Source organism: Sus scrofa, chromosome 2, assembly GCF_054392235.1.
Source record: "Sus scrofa isolate SSC_HxYL_T2T_F1_AM1 chromosome 2, Sscrofa_HxYL_maternal_Yorkshire_Landrace_v2.0, whole genome shotgun sequence".
Lineage (NCBI taxonomy): Eukaryota > Metazoa > Chordata > Mammalia > Artiodactyla > Suidae > Sus > Sus scrofa.
Window position 1 is genome coordinate 129,900,499 of NC_139384.1, and position 19,614 is coordinate 129,920,112.

At 36.4% G+C, this 19,614-nt stretch overlaps 1 protein-coding gene across 4 annotated transcripts in view; it reads right to left on the bottom strand.

Annotated features, from left to right (window-relative positions):
- Positions 1-855: 855 nt before the first annotated feature.
- The window catches only part of PGGT1B (protein geranylgeranyltransferase type I subunit beta), a 51,806-nt gene continuing 33,047 nt past the window's right edge, over positions 856-19,614 (bottom strand). For 3 of the 4 annotated variants that reach the window (XR_014838587.1, XM_003123848.7, XM_085014320.1), the window contains 3 exons: positions 12,296-12,480; positions 7,937-8,045; positions 856-3,568 (listed from right to left, as the gene is read on the bottom strand). Coding sequence is in view for 2 of the 4 variants with exons in the window: in XM_003123848.7 (XP_003123896.3) it covers positions 3,387-3,568; positions 7,937-8,045; positions 12,296-12,480 (476 nt within the window). In the remaining 2 variants the exon portion in view is untranslated. Of the gene's footprint in view, positions 3,569-7,936; positions 8,046-9,704; positions 9,781-12,295; positions 12,481-19,614 lie in introns of all 4 variants that reach the window. The other variant, XR_014838586.1, reaches the window with a different exon arrangement.

Consider the following 19,614-nt stretch of genomic DNA (forward strand, 5'->3'; position numbering starts at 1 on the left):
CTGTGGGCAGTGTTACAGCTCCATTCTCAAGGCTGTCAGAAACCAGCTGCCTGCCTCTCACTTCCTCCCACACAGATGCTGAAACTATGTTGGTCAGTGGTTTGTCCTTATAAAATTGTGTTTTCAGTTCATGGGAACACTGTGTCATCTAGTTTTATAGAATAGGTCTGTGGCTATCCTAGTTACACTGTATTCATATGGGGAGATTCAAAAATACACTGCTGCCACCATTTTCAAGTTTAAACTCTGTGAGATTTCTATTATAGAAAAGAGGTTTTAATAACAATTTTTGATGGTTATGACAGAAATTATAATTAGGAACTTATGTATCTCAAGTACTATGCTAAGTACTTTATGTGTATTACTTAATCCTCAAAAAAACCTTGGGAGTTAAATTCCTTCCCCCTCATTTTACCGAAAGGCAGGTTAGTGTCCAAGATTACACTGGTGAACTGGCAGATCTGGAGTTTCAATCCAAGTCATCTGACTCCAGGGCACCTCCTTACTCAAGTGACTCTCAAATATTATCAGGTCCAACAGTTTCAAACTATATGCCACTGTTGGCAAAATTTCTATTTGAATTTGAATATTTATAAATAATTATTTAAAGGTCTAATAAAATATATACACTAGTCAAATCTAAAAGCACTGTAGATGATAAATACGTTGAACTATGTTTACAACCTAATGAACCTTGTCTTTATGCAGATGCTCAAAAAAAAGTTTCTCCTATTATCTTCCAAAATATACCATACTGGGACTGGGGAGAGAACAAAGGGAACAGTTAAGTGAGACTTCATATTCCCCTTCTCATTCCATCTCCACTGCTAAAGAACCAAGTACATACATGAAATATTGCTTATAATTTATTTTATTAATACCTTTTTAAAATAAATAATTAGAAAAAGTTAGGGGTAGTTTCTCCATAACTCACAATGGCCTGGTATTTTGGTCAGTAAGCTGCTGTGGAATGTGAACATTCCCAGGTCCATAAAGTTTCACAAGAAGGCCTCGCATGAGTATATCAATTAGAATCATACTGTCATATATAAATCTTATGCTATTAAAATAATATAAGGAGTTAGAAATATTTCTTAATAGTTTTATGAAATACTTTGACCTTGGAATTCGCCTCCATTTATGAATACTGTTATACTACTAACTTTTTAAGCTTCCATCCACCAAGGGCAATTCAGGAAAAACAATCTGGGCTTTTTATATAGTTCTAAAGTCATTACATATATGCCATCTTAATTCCAGAAGTCTAAGAGATGACCTAGTTTGAGACATAGATGTCTTAATTTGTCAGGATTCAAACAGGTACAACTGGAATAACTCATGGAGGGATGATATATGTTGTTAAGCTTATTTTTTCCCCACCATCAGAAAACTAATTTTATATTTAATTAAAAAAAGTTGACTCTGGCAAATTGAGATTAAAAATTAGGCACGCCAATAATAAATCAATAATTTTTCAAAGTATTTACTAGATTTCCCTTGGAAAGTACCATTATTTAAGGGGGTTTTGTTTCCATTCGAGGAAGGAAATTAAAATAAAGAGTTAAATATTACAATACCTAAAACAGTGATACTAGTAACTTAGTTTTTTATACCAACATTTATTATCATCACGACTTTAACTTAAACCTAGATCTTTTAGTGAAAAGATTTCCTTCTCCATTTTAGCAATACCTTAATAATTTTGAATGTCATTAAGCAACAGAGATGGATGTAATTTATTAATAAATTGATTATTAGGGAGTTCCCGTTGTGGCACAGAGGTTAACGCATCCGACTGGGAACCATGAGGTTGCGGGTTCGATCCCTGGCCTTGCTATGTGGGTTAAGGATCCGGCGTTGCTGTGGTGTAGGTCACAGATGTGGCTCAGATCCCGCATTGCTGTGGCTGTGGCATAGGCCAGTGGCTACAGCTCCAATTAGACCCCTAGCCTGGGAACCTCCATATGCCGCGGGAAGTGGCCCTAGAAAAGACAAAAAGACAAAAAATAAAAAAATTGATTATTAGTAAAGAAGAGTTCTTTTTTATGTCCATGGCATGTGTAGAAGTCCCTGGGCAGGGATCAAACCCAAGCCACAGCAGTGACAACACTGAATCCTTAACCACTAGGCCACCAGGGAACTCCTAATTAAGATGAGTTTTTACACTAACCCCTTAACAGTCAGCTAGGTCATAGAATGAAGAAAACAAAATAAAGACAAGCAAAACCTAAACCACAGTCCTTAACTTCTAAATGATACATTTCTCTCCCACTTACCTGAAAATATAAAAATATGAATGACCATGTATGGAGCTACACCATTAAACTTACTTGAATGGTGCTAGTTTTTTTTTTCTTAAATGTTCACTTATTTAATTTGAAAAGATTAGAAAATCATCAGTTTGAAATTAAAGCAGCTAACACACTAACACCTTGGGGGCAACAAACTAAAAAACCCCCCCCCACAAACGGCTAAAAATAACTCAGTTATGAAAGTATAATTTACAGTATATCTCAGAAAAAAAAGCAAAACCACTAAATGTCTTTCCTTTCCGGTAAGACTGTTTTCTCTGCATAAAGGAAAACAACAACAACAACAACAAAAAACAAAAACAACTAATTATTTGAGATTGTAATCAAACATAACTGTTATTTGCCCCAGCAACACCTAAAATAAATGACCTGCACAGCACAAAACTTTCCCATTCACAGTTACATAATTAAATTACTTCTCCCTCAGTTACATAATAGTCTTTTTAAAACAATCTCTCTTTAAAAAATTATTGTGTTAGTTAAGCCTAGTCATTCTTGCTATGAAGTTAATTTCATGTGTATAGTCCACAAAAGTTTAATTGGCACATTTTACTTAAGAATAAGACAAAATAAGTCATCCTTCTTTCTAAAAATTATGGGATCATGTTTTCAAAGAATAATCCCAGATACTTAATTCATTAAAGCAATGTTCTACCATCAGCAAACTCTTTAAATGATCACTAAGTGTTCACCCGAAGATTATCAATGCTATATGAACTGTAAACTTCTTTTGAAGATTTGGGTCCATTTTATATGATACAATTTTGTATTGAAGAGTTTTTAAAAAGATGATCTACCTACATATAGTTAATCTGCCCCAAAGAACTTAGAAATATAGTATAAACATTTAAGAACCACAGCAGAGTCCACTGAGGCTCAAATTTCAGCAAAGATTTTCCTGAAACCTAGTACAAAGGTTACTGGCTCAAGGCCATATTCCAAAGTGACATCAGCACAAGATTCGATTGTAAGACTCTACCTCTTAGAAAAAAGAGCACACTTGGTTATACATGGCTTTTAACCTTGAGCTACAGTTATGCTACAAATCCCCCCTCCCCCCAATCTTAAAGTCAGTCATGTGGAGATATGTACATTCTCTGAGCAAGGTTTAGAGTCCTTGGTTTTCCAGCTCTGATGGAGATCTCGAAGGCGTTCAGAAGTCCGTGTGCTTACATTCAGGGCAGGATGAACTTTACAAATGCCACTTTCCTCCATTAGTGACAGGCCACAAATCCCAAAGTATGCATGCAAAGCATCTGAAAATAGAGGCATTTTTTATCACAACAGACATTCTTATTTGTATATGCTCTAAAATATTTTAGCTACTTTTCAGCCTATTACTACATTAAAAATAAATTTAGAGAAATACTAAATATAGTTTTTTAAATGTTTGCTTTCTCAAAGTCTCAAACGCAAAAATTTAAAAGTCAGATGATCAAAATCAGATGACAGATTATTTAAGAAAATAACACTAACATAGGAAAATAGTTCCTAGCTAAAGAAGTGACATTCCCAACATCCTATGTGATTAAAAAAAAAAAAAAAAAAAAAGGAAGGGTAGCAGTAATATAAAAAAACTTCTCACTCTAAAGGGTTGTCCCTTTTGCTTACAATGAACTATGCTATTAATAAGGAATTTTTTTCCCTAAAAATCAAAATAAACAAACCTCTGAATCTAAGTAACATTAAATTACTTAAAAAAGTAAAATTTTTTCCTAAAAATCAAAATAAACAAACCTCTGAATCTAAGTAACATTAAATCCCTGCCAAATTTTACCTCTAACAGTTCCTAAACCATATATGATGCCCATATTTTGGACATCATAACTAAAAGAAGCTTAAGCAAAATAATCCATTCTGGAATGTTGTACCATATTTAATTTTCCTATTTTGGGTAACGTCACTCATTCTAAAAATATCTGACATGACAATGAAAACAAACTCAAACATTCTATTTGGTTACAAGTGTGTGTTCATACCATAACAACTTTTCTATACTGGCCTCGCTACAGTTTCCGGTCTTTCAGAGGGTAGCAACCTTCCTCCATTAAAATGGCCACTGAAATTACATGGCTGTTGCTTGCCTGAGAGCCTTATATGGACTTGTGAAGAGCTCAGAGCTCTGCGGTTATGGAAACACTAGAGAAAACAGATTTTGCAGCAGTCAAAATTTGTTTCTATTTTTGAACTGGTCATCGTTTATGGCCTCGTGAGCTATTAAAGTTCAAAACATCTTACTGAGTCAAACTTTGCCAAAAGAATTAAAGACAAAAGTTTTACTTATACAAGTGTCATTTACTTTTCCAAACAGAAATGACAGATAGATGTGCTTACTCAATGTTATTTGTGAAAAGCTTATTTCACCCATGTTAATCCCCTTTTATGTCTTTTTCAGAGATTGCTTAGACTTCTTCTGGCTCATTTTCCTCTAATTTTCGGACCTGAAAAAAGGAATTTGATGTTCCCTCCACCACTATATTTTTCTTGAAGTTATTCTAAAATTACAAAAGGTACAAAGCAACAATAAATTTTATTGCCTAGAAATGAGGAAACTTTTCTAGGAAAAAAATGCAATGGAAAGAGAAAATACACTCAGAATAACATAAAACAGGATCTTAACACTTTCCAGGTAATGTAAAAATACCTTCTTATATGTTTCAAACCTCAAAGATAAATTAAAAAAAACCTCCTTATCTGTAGGTGGTGATGTATTCAAGCACTTTAATAGATTTTTTCTTCATAATAAAACTTTATTCTTTTCATAAGTTTTTTCCTATAAATGTATATAAAATCTCTTTATGTTGAGTCTGCTACTAGGCTAATTTATTAGAACCAAGAATAAGCTAATTTTAAAAACTTCTGTTAAAATGATTTTCATAACAGCTCTGGGAGTAGATCTTTTCCACATAAATTCAATTTATCAAAGACTTTCTGTAGTCTATATGTATAGTATCTGAAGACATTGTAACATATCTATTAAAAAATTACATCCAAGTATTTATACAAAGGTTAAAGTTAGCAACTGATCTCTCTAGAAAAAGGCTCCAAGAATTTTCTTTTAAAAAAGCTACTATAGGAGTTCCCCCTGGGGTGCAGTGCATTAAGAATCCAACTGTAGCAGCTCAGGTGGCTGCAGAAGCGTAGGTGTGATCCACAGCTGGCGTAGTGGGTTAGAGGATCCCATGTTGCCAAAGCTGTGGCTCAGATTCAATCCCTGGCCTGGGAAATTCCATATGCTGAGGGTGTGGCCATATAAAATAAATAAATTAATTAAAAAAACTGAAAAGCTATTATTGTAAACACTGAAAATTTATTTCAATATGTTTATATAAGAAACACTTTTCTAGAGACTGTCATCTCCCTACTCCCTTTACTTGTTAAAGCAGTACATTACTGGAGATCCTGTCATGGCACAGTGGAAGAAACACAAATCTGACTAGGAACCATGAGGTCACGGTTTTGATTCCTGGCCTTGCTCAGTGGGTTAAGGATTTGGTCTTGCTATGAGCTGTGGTGTAGGTCACAGATGCAGCTTGAATCTGGTGTTGCTGTGGCTGTGCTGTAGGCCAACAGCTATAGCTCTGATTCGACCCCTAGCCTGGGAACCTCCATATGCAGCGGATGAGGCCTTAAAAAGCAAAACAAAAAAGTACATTATTTTTTAAAATAGTACCATGCACTGATTAAAAGAAATGGAATCAATGCCAAAATAACTGGTCTCTTGAGGCACTTTTTTTTTTTTTTTCCCTGTCTTTCTGCCTTTTCTAGGGCTGCTCCCACGGCATATGGAGGTTCCCAGGCTAGGGGTCTAAATCGGAGCCATAGCCGCTGGCCTACGCCAGAGCCACAGCAATGCAGGATCTGAGCCGTGTTTGCAACCTACACCACAGCTCACGGCCAAAGCCGGGTCCTTAATTCACTGAGCAAGGCCAGGGATTGAACCCACAACCTCATGGTTCCTAGTCAGACTCGTTAACCATTGTGGCACAATGTGAACTCCACGAGGCACTTTTCAAACATAGTTATGGCTGTTATAGACACCAAAAATTTTAAAATATTATTTTACTTTAGAAATGAAAAGTACTGTATATTTTTAAAAAAGAAGCATATTTTGCATGAAAATACAAGTAAATGTGGATACGAGGAAATACTCCTGCTCAATTCAGATACAAAAAATATGATTCCACGAACCTTCTAGTTGTATTGATTCAGGTACATATTCTGACCATAGCAGTTCTATGACAAGAGATGAGCTAAAAAGGTTCTAGACTAATAATGAAAACCACGATTCTACTGCAATGTTGCCAAAACCATTCCTTGAATCTAGCTGCATTTATTTATAGCTAATATTTTCTATTTGTTTATCAAAAGTGACAGTGTTCTGACTTATTTTTTAATAAACTCCTGAATTGACTTTTTTTGGAAACTGTTAATTCATTTTGCTGTAGATGAAAACCTTAAGTGCAGGGCAAGTAGCTTGGAGAATGATGTTAAGAGGTAGGAGAGGAGCCAAATCTTGGGAGGACCCTGTGTGCCATGCCAACTGACTCTGAGAGCTAAGAGAGTCTTTGAATGATTTTAATAGATTTAATAGAAAAGTTTAGATTAGAGGTTCTCAGCCATTTTTGCATTCCTTTGAGAGCCTGAAAAGAGCTCTGGCCCCTCTCCTCTCATTTAAGTGAATGTACACACACACATACTCACAGAGTATCAATAGGAGGGGCACTAGACTAGAGGAAAGAAGACTGACAAGACCTTTGCAAAACCCTAGGCCTGAGCTTGGGCCCAGTGCCACTGAAGATCTGGGGCAGGGTGGAGCACGGAAATAATGAGCTGGGTTGGCAGGCTAGGTCTGAGGGGCATGTGGATCACTGACCTTATTAGAAGATAGCATGCATTTTGGAATAAGGCCTGTCTAGTTTTGGAAAATAGCAGAATTATCCACATATTCTGAAAAAATGCCACTACTAATAAAGATTTTTGATAATTTCCGAAGAACTCATTTAAAAGTACTTACGAAATACAAGAATTCTTTGTTCTTCACATCTATGCCATTCCCGAGTTGGGAAGGCATGGAATATTGTACTGTCTGAATCTATTTGGTTCCTGAATTTTAGAGAGTGAACGGTTAAGAGTTCAGATAGCAAAATATTCATCTAGAAAAATAACCTGAATCTGCCCAAACTCAGAGAATAAGAGTATGGGCAATGAGGGACACTTGTATTTGGGATCTAAATTTTTGATTTAATGACTTGTGAAAAGATTAGGAACTAGTGTCCTTTTGGATTTAAGAGTAATTTATTCAACACAGCCCAACTGATAGCTAATAATCCTAGAGCTAACAGATGAACCAAATGATTCTATTCTGGACAGGCACCATTCACACCATTTGCCTTATTGCCTTAAATAAAATAAAACATTGCTAAGTGAAATATCTGGGGGGAAAAAAAAGGCAAACTATACCAATACATCCTGATAATCAAACCCTTCCTTTATATCCCTCACTACCCCAAATCTACCCTAAATTTAAACAATTTACCTTTTAAAAAACATTATTTAAAGTTAGTTTACAACTCAATAAATAAAAGAAAAGCTGCTCCATATTTGTACAAAAAATAAATTACCTGGATGACTATCTGGCCACTTGGCAAACCCCCCTACAAGACGATCTTGAGTTGATAAAATGTAATTTCTATTTTTCTCAAAGTTAGTGTATTGGAAAATTTTCAGGAGCTGAAATGACATGACAAACACAAATTTACTGACAAACTTTCATACTGATCTTTGGCTCAATTTTCATATATTTATCATTTAAATATGCTTTCCTTGAGTTAGGTAACGCTCTCAGAGCAAGCCTAGGGGACTTGAACATTTAAAATTATCATCACATTACCTTTTTTTAATCACCTTATCAAATTTACTCTCCTTTTCTTTCTTTCTTTCTTTCTTTTTTTTTTTTTTTTTGGTCTTTTTGCTATTTCTTGGGCCGCTCCCTCGGCATATGGAGGTTCCCAGGCTAGGGGTCGAATCGGAGCTGTAGCCCCTGGCCTACGCCAGAGCCACAGCAACTCAGAATCCAAGCTGCGTTTGCGACCTACACCACAGCTCACAGCAACGCAGGATCATCAACCCACTGAGCAAGGGCAGGGACCAAACCCACAACCTTATGGTTCCTAGTCGGATTCCTTAACCACTGAACCACAACGGGAATTCCTACTCTCCTTCTCTTGACCCACTACTTCCTTCTTTGACCCATAACCAGTTAATTTCTTTGCATCACATTTTGCTACATTCAAAGCACCACTTCCCAATGTGTTCAACTTCATTATTTACTTTAAAAAGTGCAATTTTATCTGCCCATATTTTAACTCATATGATAAAGGCTTTCAAATTATTAATTACAAATTGCTAGTAACGAGAACTAAAAATATTTCAAAAAAGAGCAACTAGGTGCTACAGACAGTTTTGTTTGAGAATGATAAATAATTAAAGTGCTTTTAGTTGGGAGAGATACAAGGTGAGACATACACAATTTTACCATAAAAAAATTATACAGCTTAAAGATTTAGGACATGTATTAGTCCTTTTTTCTCAAGAACCCATTAAATAGGATAAAAAAAAAAAGGACAAGTCAAATTGTGAAGAGGAAAAGTCAAATTGTGAAGAGGAAGGAGTTTAGGGGGTGGTGGTGAGCAGTAGATTAGAGAGTTCAAGCAATGTCTGTAAGACACAGAGCAATTGAAAGTGTGTTACTAAATTCCAGAGCCACAAAAGGTATTAATGATTAATGAAGAAGCATAATTTCTCAAAAAAAGAAACAAAACTAGTAAGAAAGTTATAGTACAAATAAGAAAAAAATGTATTCACTTATTTTTATTTAATTAATAGAACATAAGGAAAGAGAATCTTTTTTAGAATCCCTGATGTGCGTTTTTCATAAAGTGTGCATGGATCATTACATAGAAAGAAGAAACTATAATCTTAACACTGCACTTGGTTTAGCAATAAATAATATTTACACAATAATAAGTGATTACTGGTTTTCAAATTTTAGAATCAACCTACAGGCAAAATATTAAATATTTAATTATTGTTATTGAATGAAATATGGATGTTACCTAACATGACACTATAAAAGTAAAAGGTAAACTGACAGAATTAGAAAGGGGAAAAGGTTCAGATCTAAAAAAAAAAAAAAAAAGAAAAAAACAACAATTTGCTGGAAAAAAGAGAGGCCAAATTTTCATTTTTCATAGCTGTGAATCAAAGATAATGTCTAAAGGTGTTTAGGAATCAGCATATTATTTAAAAAGAAGAATGTAGGAGTTCATGCTGTGGTGCAATGGGATCAGAGGCAAATCTGCAGCACCAGGACGCAAGTTTGATCCTCACCAGGCACAGTGGCTTAAAAGGATCTGGTGTTGCTGCAGCTGTGGTGTAGGTCATAACTGTGGCTCGGATATGATCCCTGGGCAGCCAAAAATGGAAAAAAAAAAAAAAAAAAAAAAAAAAAAAAGAACAATGTAATGGATTAGAATGGATAAAATGTTAAAATCTCACAATGATACTCAAAGGGTGAAAAAAAAACAACCCCCCAAAAATCCTCTAAAACCCAATTACCTTACTGGTAAACTTTAGAGGATGCTAGGGAATCAACACACTGTACTGAATAAACATCATTAAAATTAAGAGAGAGAATCATCTGCCTTTCTCTGTACAACCACACCTCACGTCAAAGTGAAATTCTTCTTTATAAAAGAATCCTAGTTAATAAAGTTAGAGGGAATGATAAAATATCACCATTTAGCAATCCCCAGTTACATAATGGATCTAAGTAATGATCCTCAATGGATGCTAAAACCAATTCTGTAAAAAGATAATGAGATTTTTAATGCACCAGCACAAACAATCCAAAAGGAAATTAAGCAAACAATTCCATTTATAATAGCCAAGAGGAAGGGGGGAAGGAGTGGGATGGATGACGAGTTTGGCATTGGTAGATGCAAACTGTTACATTTAGAATGGATAAGCAACGAGGTCCTACTGTACAGCAGCACAGGGAACTATATCGGTCACTTGGGACAGAACATGATGGAAGATAGCAAGAGAAAAAGAATGTATTTATAGCCAAAAGGTGGACACAATCTAAGTGTCCATCAACAGTAAATGTGGTATATACATGGAATATTACAGAATATTACTCAACCATAAAAAGGAATTAAATTCTGATATATATGACAACATGACATAAAAAATTATGCTAAGTGAAATAAGTCAGAAAGAGAAGGATACACATTATATGATTCTACTTATATGTGGCACCTAGAATAGGCAAATTCATGAAGACATAAAGTAGAAGAGAGGTTACCAGGGCCTGGAGGGATGGGTGAATGGGGAATAACTATTTAGTAAAAAGAGTTTATGTTAGGGATGATGAAAACATTTGGGGTATAGATAGTGGTAATGGTTATATAGCACTGGCAATTGTAATTTACAAATAGTTAAACTGATAAATATTACATTATGTATATTTTACCAACATAAAAAATGTGAAAAAAAAACTGATGGGGAACTTTATAATGGATACATCAGTTTTGACAACTCTGGAGCCCTCTGATCAGGAGAGACAATCAGAGATTATATGCCTCTTGATGTGATGCAACAGGAAATACACATCACTCTGACTCAATATTTAATGACAATATGGAATTACGGCTGATTTTTTAGATGTTATAATGACATTACAGTACCATTTTTATTTATTTATTTATTTGCTTTTTAGGGCAGCACTGTGGCATATGGAGGTTCCCAGGCTAGGGGTCTAATCGCAGGTACAGCTGCTAGCCTACACCACAGCTCATGGAAACACCAGATCCTGAGTGAGGCCAGGGACTGAACCCGCAACCTCATGGTTCCTAGCAGGATTTGATTCCGCTGCGCCACAACACGAACTTCTATAGTACCATTTTTAAAAAGCTATTTTTGTTTAGTGATTATACTGAAGAATTCCCAGATAATATAAAGAATTTTATCTGGGATTTGCCTTAAAATAATACAGCAAGGGGGAGAGGAGTAGGTAGGTGTATGGATGAATGAAGACTGGCTTTTGGGATGAAACCTGTTGAGACTGGTTAATGAATATATAAGTATACACTCCTCTCTTTTGAGTACGTTTGAAATTTTTCATAATTAAAAAAAATTTAAATGGTGCACCTGAGGAATGAATGGCACTAGAAGTGAGAAGAGAGACAGAGGCTGCTACCTTCATTTTAAATCAGTCTATTTTCCCAATTAATATCAACCACAGTATGAATTTTAAGAGAAAAAATTAGGATATTACATAGATAACAAAGACTTTTGTTAGAATACAGAATATAAGACCTAGGTGATATTTTTTAGAGGTAAAGGGGCAATTTTAAGATAGAGAAAACTTATGGATACTCAGTGGCTAATAACCTTGTGGAATTAGGTCTATTAGGTAGCAGAGATGGGGAAAAATATATGAACATATTAATACATTTCAGAAGGTTTACATAAATAAATTAATGAAAAACTGAAAACATTAAATGGTTTTAAAGGAATGACCCATGGTTTATCTTTTAAGATTAGTATCTTACCATAAATCTTTTACTGGACTGTTCCGACAGATATCTGCTCTAGATGGACTACTGATCAGTCTTAGTTACAAGTTTCATATGACACTATACCTACTTTTCTTACATAAGTTCTGGGACACTAGAGTTCTATAAGAATAGAAATTTTCAATGACAGACAGAGAGACAGTATAGCAGATAACTGAATTCTATGCAAAAACCATACAGAGACTAGCTTTGGCAGAGCAACAGGAAAAACTTTGTAGCCTAAACCTAACAATATTTAATAAACATTAAAAAGACCAAACCCTTTAAGCACAATTTTATTTTTATAACTTGCTTTATTTTTATAACAAATAAAGGTTTCTCATTTTTTATTATTTCTCTTACCTTTAGAGTTGCTCCCACCCAAAATGAATAACAAGTGTCAACAGGCTTATTAGGTCTTCCATGATAACCATTTTGTTGCCTCATTATACACCACCTCTTTATCCTGTTCAATTCTTTTTCTGAAAAAACTTCTTCTAGTTTACCCATGAGGCACAGTGATGCAATGCCACAAAAAGTTGATCCTCCTGTTAATTAAAATCACACAATACTTTAAATTTATTAGATGTCTAGGAACATAATACAAACTGATTGAAGAAAAAAGGGTTAAATAATTCTAGAAAATAATGAAATAAAAGTAACATTAAAATACTTTAATTGTAATTTTAAAATAACCACTAAGCAATGAAGTCTTCGATAAGAATTTGATTAAACAGAAAAAAATTACATATAAAGCTATAAGAACCATTTTCTTAATGTAAAAAAGTAAGATTTGGGAAAATTAAGAAACTAGTTCAAAATTATGGTTCATGGGAGAGTTGAAACTAAAATGTGGGACTGCTACTCCCTGTCTACTACTCTATCACCTGAGTCTGTTTTAATTCCCTTAAAGACAATGTATTCCTTATGAATTGAGAATCCAGCTGCTTAAAACTACAGACCAACCTTCACATATAAACTAGAAGCTCACATGCAGTCAGGCTAAGAAATGTAAGGAAAAAAAGTTTCAGCAAAGCGGGAGGGAGAGTATGTGTGTATTGGTAGGGGAGGGGGAAGGTGGAGAAGAAAACTGTATCTGGAAGTAGAGGCATGATATGTACCCACGCTCACTATGGAAGACTGAATAATGTCCCACTATGATATCCAGGTCCTCATCACTGGAACATGGGCATGTTACCTTATCTGGCAAAAGGGCCTCTGCAAATGTGATGGATGTTAAGGATCCTGAGATGGAGAAACTATCCAGGATGGGGTGTGCCCTAAATGTAACCACGTGTGTCCCTATAGAGTGGGGGAGAGGGAGATTTAACTACAATCAAAGAGGGGGCAATGTGACAGCGGAAGCAGAGACTGAAGTGATGTTATGACAAGTCAAAGAATGTCCACAGCCACCAGAAGCTGAAAGAGGCAAAGGAAGAGATTCTCCCCTGGAGCCTCCAGAAGGAAACTGCCCTGCTGCCATCTTGAACTGTAAGATGCAATTCAGACTTCTGGCCCCCGGAACTATAAGAGAATAAATTTGTGTTGTTTTACAGCCCACAAGTTTAATAAAAATGTTACAGCATTAATAGAACCAATATAATTACAAAGGAAATTCCTTTCCTTGGGAAATGAAAGATCAGTATTTTTTCCATAAAGGAAAAACAAAAACAAAAATAAGACTTTCCATTGGCATTATCTGCTGTCAACAACAAACGATTTGAAAATACTTCTATTTCCAATTTATTACAGCTTCACCTAGTGATGTATATTAATTCCAACTCTTTAAATAGATTGTTTCTAATATCCCATCCTGTAATTTTCCTTTCGGTGTTACATATCTGGGCTGTATTTTCTGGCAAAGAAAAGTGAGCATCCTCTCTAGAAAATATAAAGGAGCTATCACATTAAAAGAGTCACTGTGAGGAGTTCCTGCTTTGGCACACTGGGATGGGAGGTGTCTGAGGAGCGATGGTATGCAGGTTTGATCTCCGGCCCAGCACAGAGGGTTAAGGATCAGTGTTGCTGCAGCTGTGGCTTAGGTTCACAACTGTGGCTCAGATCTGATCCCTGGCGTAGGAACTCCATATGCCAAGGGGTGGCCAAAAAAGGAAAGAAAAAAATAAAAAAATCACTGTCAAAAACAGGTGGCTGTAAGAATCTTTGGTCTTCAGAATTTTTCCCGACAGAAAAAAAAAGAGAAATATCTATGTTAGTCATGAGTGAATTAAAGTACAAGTAAAACAATTTATCATAACCTTTTAGAATAATTTCTATTAAGCAACTATCATTTTTTCCCCTTTAATGACCTACTATTTCAATTTCTCTTTCATTATAAGCTGGCCGCAACTTCATGTATTATTACATCATTAAATATAAAGCTCTAATAGACAGTATATAATATTTACAACTAACTGCCAAGAAATAAAGGAGTGTTTGTTACTCTCCAAAATAACTGATAGGATTTTATAAAGCAAACCAGTACAGTTCAAAATAAAAAACTCTTTACTTTGCCAAAATGACCAGATTTTGAAAGTGACAACTTCTGATGTTAATTTCAGCTCTGAGGAGCCAAACACAGTCATTACAAAGTTTATGATTTAAGTCAAAATTGATTTATCACCATTTACCCTTGAGAGGTTCCTGTCTAAAAAGTTCTGAAACACCAGTTCTGAAAACCTGAATTAAATGTACGATGTTAGAAGAGTGTTAGAGGCAGACAAAAACAGCAAGATAAGTAATATCTTGACAATAATTAAGAGACATTATTAAATAGCAGGCACAAGAACTCAACTAGAATACCCTTTTGGGGCTCAACAGGATTAGGCCAATGATTCCCATAAGCTTCAAAACACTTCAAGAATATCACATCATTATATTAAAGCACAATTTAAGAATTGCTTCTGATAATAATGATCTGAAAATGTTAAATTGTGTTCATTATGCCCTGGCTGAAGAAAGTATGAAAATAACCTTCTTTACTGAAGGCATAAAACAGTAAGAGAATATTAAGCTACATACAAATAAGAGAAAGATGTCTATGTGAAATTGTTTTGCCACGTAAAGTGTTAAGCTTCAGTTATAGGGACAATTAATGTACACAGAATACCTCAATCATAAAAATCACAACTGGAAGGGACTGGTTCTCTCTTTACAATCTACTCCAGTTCTTCCAGAAGCAGGATAAAGTTCTAAATGATAGGATTTACTTGTATTTTAACTTATTGCTCCCATGAAGAGTTTAAGATAATCAACAAACACATAGCTTAAGGAGAAAGCTAATAAGTACACCATTTTACTCTTAAACACCACATGACAAAGGTAAAATGAGGTAAATTCAAGGGAGTTGAATACTTAGATGAAATTAGGCCAAATAAAGTTTAACATTTCTCTTCTGATTTAATAAGTGTGTGTGTGTATTTACTTTTTGGCCACACCTGTGCCATGTAGAAGTTTCCAGGTCAGGGATCAAACTTACACCACAGCTGCCACCAGAGCCACAGCAGTGACAATGCTGGATCCTTAACCTGCTGAGTCACGAGGGAACTAAAGGAGTAGAGATATTTTAAAAGAATTTTGGAATCTAATTTACCCGAACTTTTTTACATTATGAATCTACAGAGAAAAAGTAGTTTCAATACTGGCAAAGTAGGAAAATCTAATTCTTGCACAACACCTGAACACTTTACCCTAAAACTGTAGTATAATAAGAGAATCACTAGGATAAACAGAATCTAACATTTGATGATCATGGGCTAGAAGAGTATAATGTGGTTATTTAATTTTCATGACAAATGGGCTCCAGGCTAACCAGGTATCGCAGAAGCGCAACTGAATTAAAAAGAAAAAGAAAACAGTATATTAAAGAGTATTTAGACTGCAGAATTAGATAAAAAGCACAGGAAGAAACTTGATTAATATCAACCTGTAGCAGAAGTACACATTCCAAATTCAGCCTTCCCAGCTTCAGGATGCAGACTGGAACATAGGATAACTGATTGACTGAATATTTACTGAAAAACTACAATGTTAAAGGCATATGTACTAAGACCTAAGTCAGATATGATCAGCTTACTACCTAGCATAGAAGACACAGTAAACAGAGGTAAACGGCATGAACCAAGTATTACGGGAATATAGAAAAGGAAGAAACTACTTAGGGCTAGTGGGGGTAGGAGATGATGAGAGATTTTACAAAGAACGTGACAGTGGAACCAGGCATAGAAAGATGGGTAAAAATCTGAAGATTAAGAAAAGGTAAATGAGGGAGTTCCCATTGTGGTTCAGTGGTAACGATCCCGACTAGGATCCATACGGATGCAGGTCTGATCCCTGGCCTCGCTCAGTGGGTTAAGGATCTGGCATTGCTGTGAACTGTGGTGTAGGTCGCAGATACGACTCAGATCCTGCACTGCTTTGACTGGGGCATAGGCTGGCCGCTGTAACTCCAATTGGACCCTAGCCTGAGAACTTCCATATACCATGGGTACAGCCCTAAAAAGCAAAAAAAGCAAAAAAGGTGTTCCCGTTGTGGCTCAGAGGTAGCAAACCCGACTAGGATCTATCTATGAGGACGTAGGTTCGATCCCTGGCTTTGCTCAGTAGGATGTGGTGTTGCTGTGAGCTGTGGTGTAGGCCAGCAGCTACAGCTCCAATTTGATCCCTAGTCTGGGAACTTCCATATGACACAGGTTCAGCCCTAAAGAGCCAAAAAAAGAAAAGAAAAGGTAAATAAAGAGAAGCCAGTGAAGGGGAATCAGTTCAGGTAAAGGAAAAAGAATATTAGAAAAGTCCAGTGTTGAAAAGGTATTTTCTCTGCAGCCTGGAGTACACAGAAAGGATCTCTCACGTGTGCGTCTACAAAGCTAGGCTGACACGGGCTCATGGAGAACTAAACTAAGGGATTTAAATGTGTCCAGAATAGTATTGCTAAACAAGGCAGGGTTTCAGGAAAGTTATGATGCTTACCTGATCTGTGAGCCTGCTAGGTAAGTTACTCAACTTCTCTGACAATAATTGCTGTGATGGTTTTCTACTGTGTTAAGCTGGCTAAGCTAGAATTGTTTCCCAGAACTCCCTTCCTTACATGGCCTGAAATAAGAGAAACCTGTGTGAGATCTGTAAAGTGGAAGTGAGGCAGCAGCCACTGGCCTGGCTGTGAACAGATGAAGTAATAAGGGCAGAGGTGCTGGGAGGGTCCTGCTTGTTCATATTCTCCAGATACTTGGAATCCAAGCTCTGTTTACTTCCTGCTCTAGTAACCCCAGACCCACAGAGGATGCAGGAGCTATAGCCCTTCAGTCACATTCTGGGGGCTGGACGTGCCTGGCTTTCCAGACTCCCCTGCAAGGTCTTACTCATCCACCTGTGAGGGTGCCTCAGGAGGGCTTGTCAGTGGCTTTTCCCTGACCAACCAACTATCCCTTTCAGGCCCTTATTTCTCCATCTTCTTCCACAACCATGTAAAATCTTAGTCCTATATATATATTCCTAGTCAATATACACAGTGATTTTGCTTCTGAGTGAATGTGACTAATACAAAGATATTCACTCTCAGAGGGCTGGTGTGGGGATGAAATGAGACTAAATGGTAGGTGGCACAGAGCAGCTGCTTAGTAAATAAATTATGTTCCTTTTAGTCTGTAGAAGACGATAATCTGGTGACCTATGGAAGACTGGTGTGCCTAGTAAGTTAAAGACAATGCCCCAGGCGATTATAAAACCCCAAATTCTGGATTTCTGGCTTTTCTGAAATTAATGGTTCCACATTCCTGAATAACAAAAGCAGGCTTAGGAGGAAGAAAAGAGGAGAATGATGGTTTTAACAACTGAAGCTCGAGAGGTTGCAGTGATATCAAAGCAGATATGCCCCACCAGCAAATGGAAAGGTGGTATGTAGCTCAGAAGTAACAATATAGATTTGGAAACAAAGTTTGGGTGCCATCACCCCAGGGAGGGTGGATAGAGAACCATCTGTTAGTTCATTCAACTATGTGACACATGTTACAAGTCAGGTGGGGGGGGGGGGCAGGAAGGGAAATACAACAGTGAATAAAACAGGCCAAAAGCTCTGTTCACAGAAGGCATATACTATGTGGAGAGAGACAATAAAAAAAATTTAAGTGATATGGAGAAAAATAAAGCCAGAAAGGAGGATAAGGAATGCAGTATATGTATGTGGGTAGTTTGCAATTTTAAATAGGAGGCTTATCCAAAAATACCATTTAAATCAATACCTGAAAATGAAGCCAGGTATATGCTTGGGATGGGGGTGGAGGATTCTACATAGAATAAATAGCAAGTACAAGATTCCTGATATTTAGAAAGATGAATGATCCAAAGAAAAGAAGAAAGTTGGACTAAAGTAACGAGGTGAGAGGAAGAAACAAAAATGGTAAAACAGCCAGAAACAACTTGTCAAGAAACAGGACAAAAGGAATGTGATGTTTCAAGAAGGGGGAGAGGCTGACAGTTTCAAATGTTCAATAAATAGAAGATGAGGAATGAGAAAAAGACACTGAATTTGAAATGAGATTATTCATGACTTTAAGAGAAATTTCACTTAAGTTGCTGAAGCTTACACAGAAAAATTAAAGAACAAGTCACCGTTGGAGAAGAGTAAATGAGGAGTATACCTAAACCACTATTCTAAAAAGATGAACAATGGAGTTCCCGTTACGGCTCAGTGGTAACAAACTCAACTAGTATCCATGAGGACTGATCTATGGCCTTGCTCAGTAGATTAAGGATCCGGCATTGCCGTGAGCTATGGTGTAGGTCGAAGATGTGGCTTGGATCTCATGTTGCTCTGGCGTAGGCTGGCAACTCTAGCTCTGATTCAACTCCTAGCCTGGGAATCTCCATATGCTGTGGGTGTGGCCCTAAAATGACAAAAAAAAAAAAAAAAAAAAAAAAAAAAAAAAAGACACAAAAAAAGGATGAACAGTAAGAGGAGAAAGAGAACACAATGACTTCACGGAGCGCTCAAACCACAGGATTACTTTTTAAATCACCTGCAGCACACCTTGCACTATGCACCTGAGGAGGAAGCCCTTCTCTGGAGCTTTAGACCTTAAACCTACCAAGTCAAAAAGAGAGGTAAAAGGAAGATGTAAGCTTTCTGGCATGAACCACAATCCATCAATGATAATCTTGATAGTACAATCCTACTCAATCATACTGACTCAAAATCACTACTTGTTGACTCAGCAAGACTTTTTCCCAACAGAATGTCATGTTTGAGCGGCCCTCTCTGTTCTGTATCCCAGAGAACATAATCCTATTTTCTGGAGGACAGTAATGTCTGTTTCAAAGGTCTCTTGCACTGCCAAGTATCTCCTCAGCCAGAGTGCCCATTAACATCTTTATAATAGTGCACACCAGGCCCTGTCTTCTCAGAAATTCTTATAGAGGCCAGATTTCCTCTTTGTGCAACTCCAAGTATATCCCTCCTTACCAAGTGGTGACAACCAGTGACATAATTGCTACTGCCACCTCCAATTTCATACAGACTCAGGCACACTCAAGAATTATGATGTCCTAATTAATCATAGCATGGCTTAAGACAAAAATCCAAGACAGTCTTCTATACACCCCTTAGTGACACAGACACTCTACAAGTATCACTGAAGGAGTGAGTGAAAATGTAAGCGAGGAAGGAGAAACTTGATAGGACAGGCCCT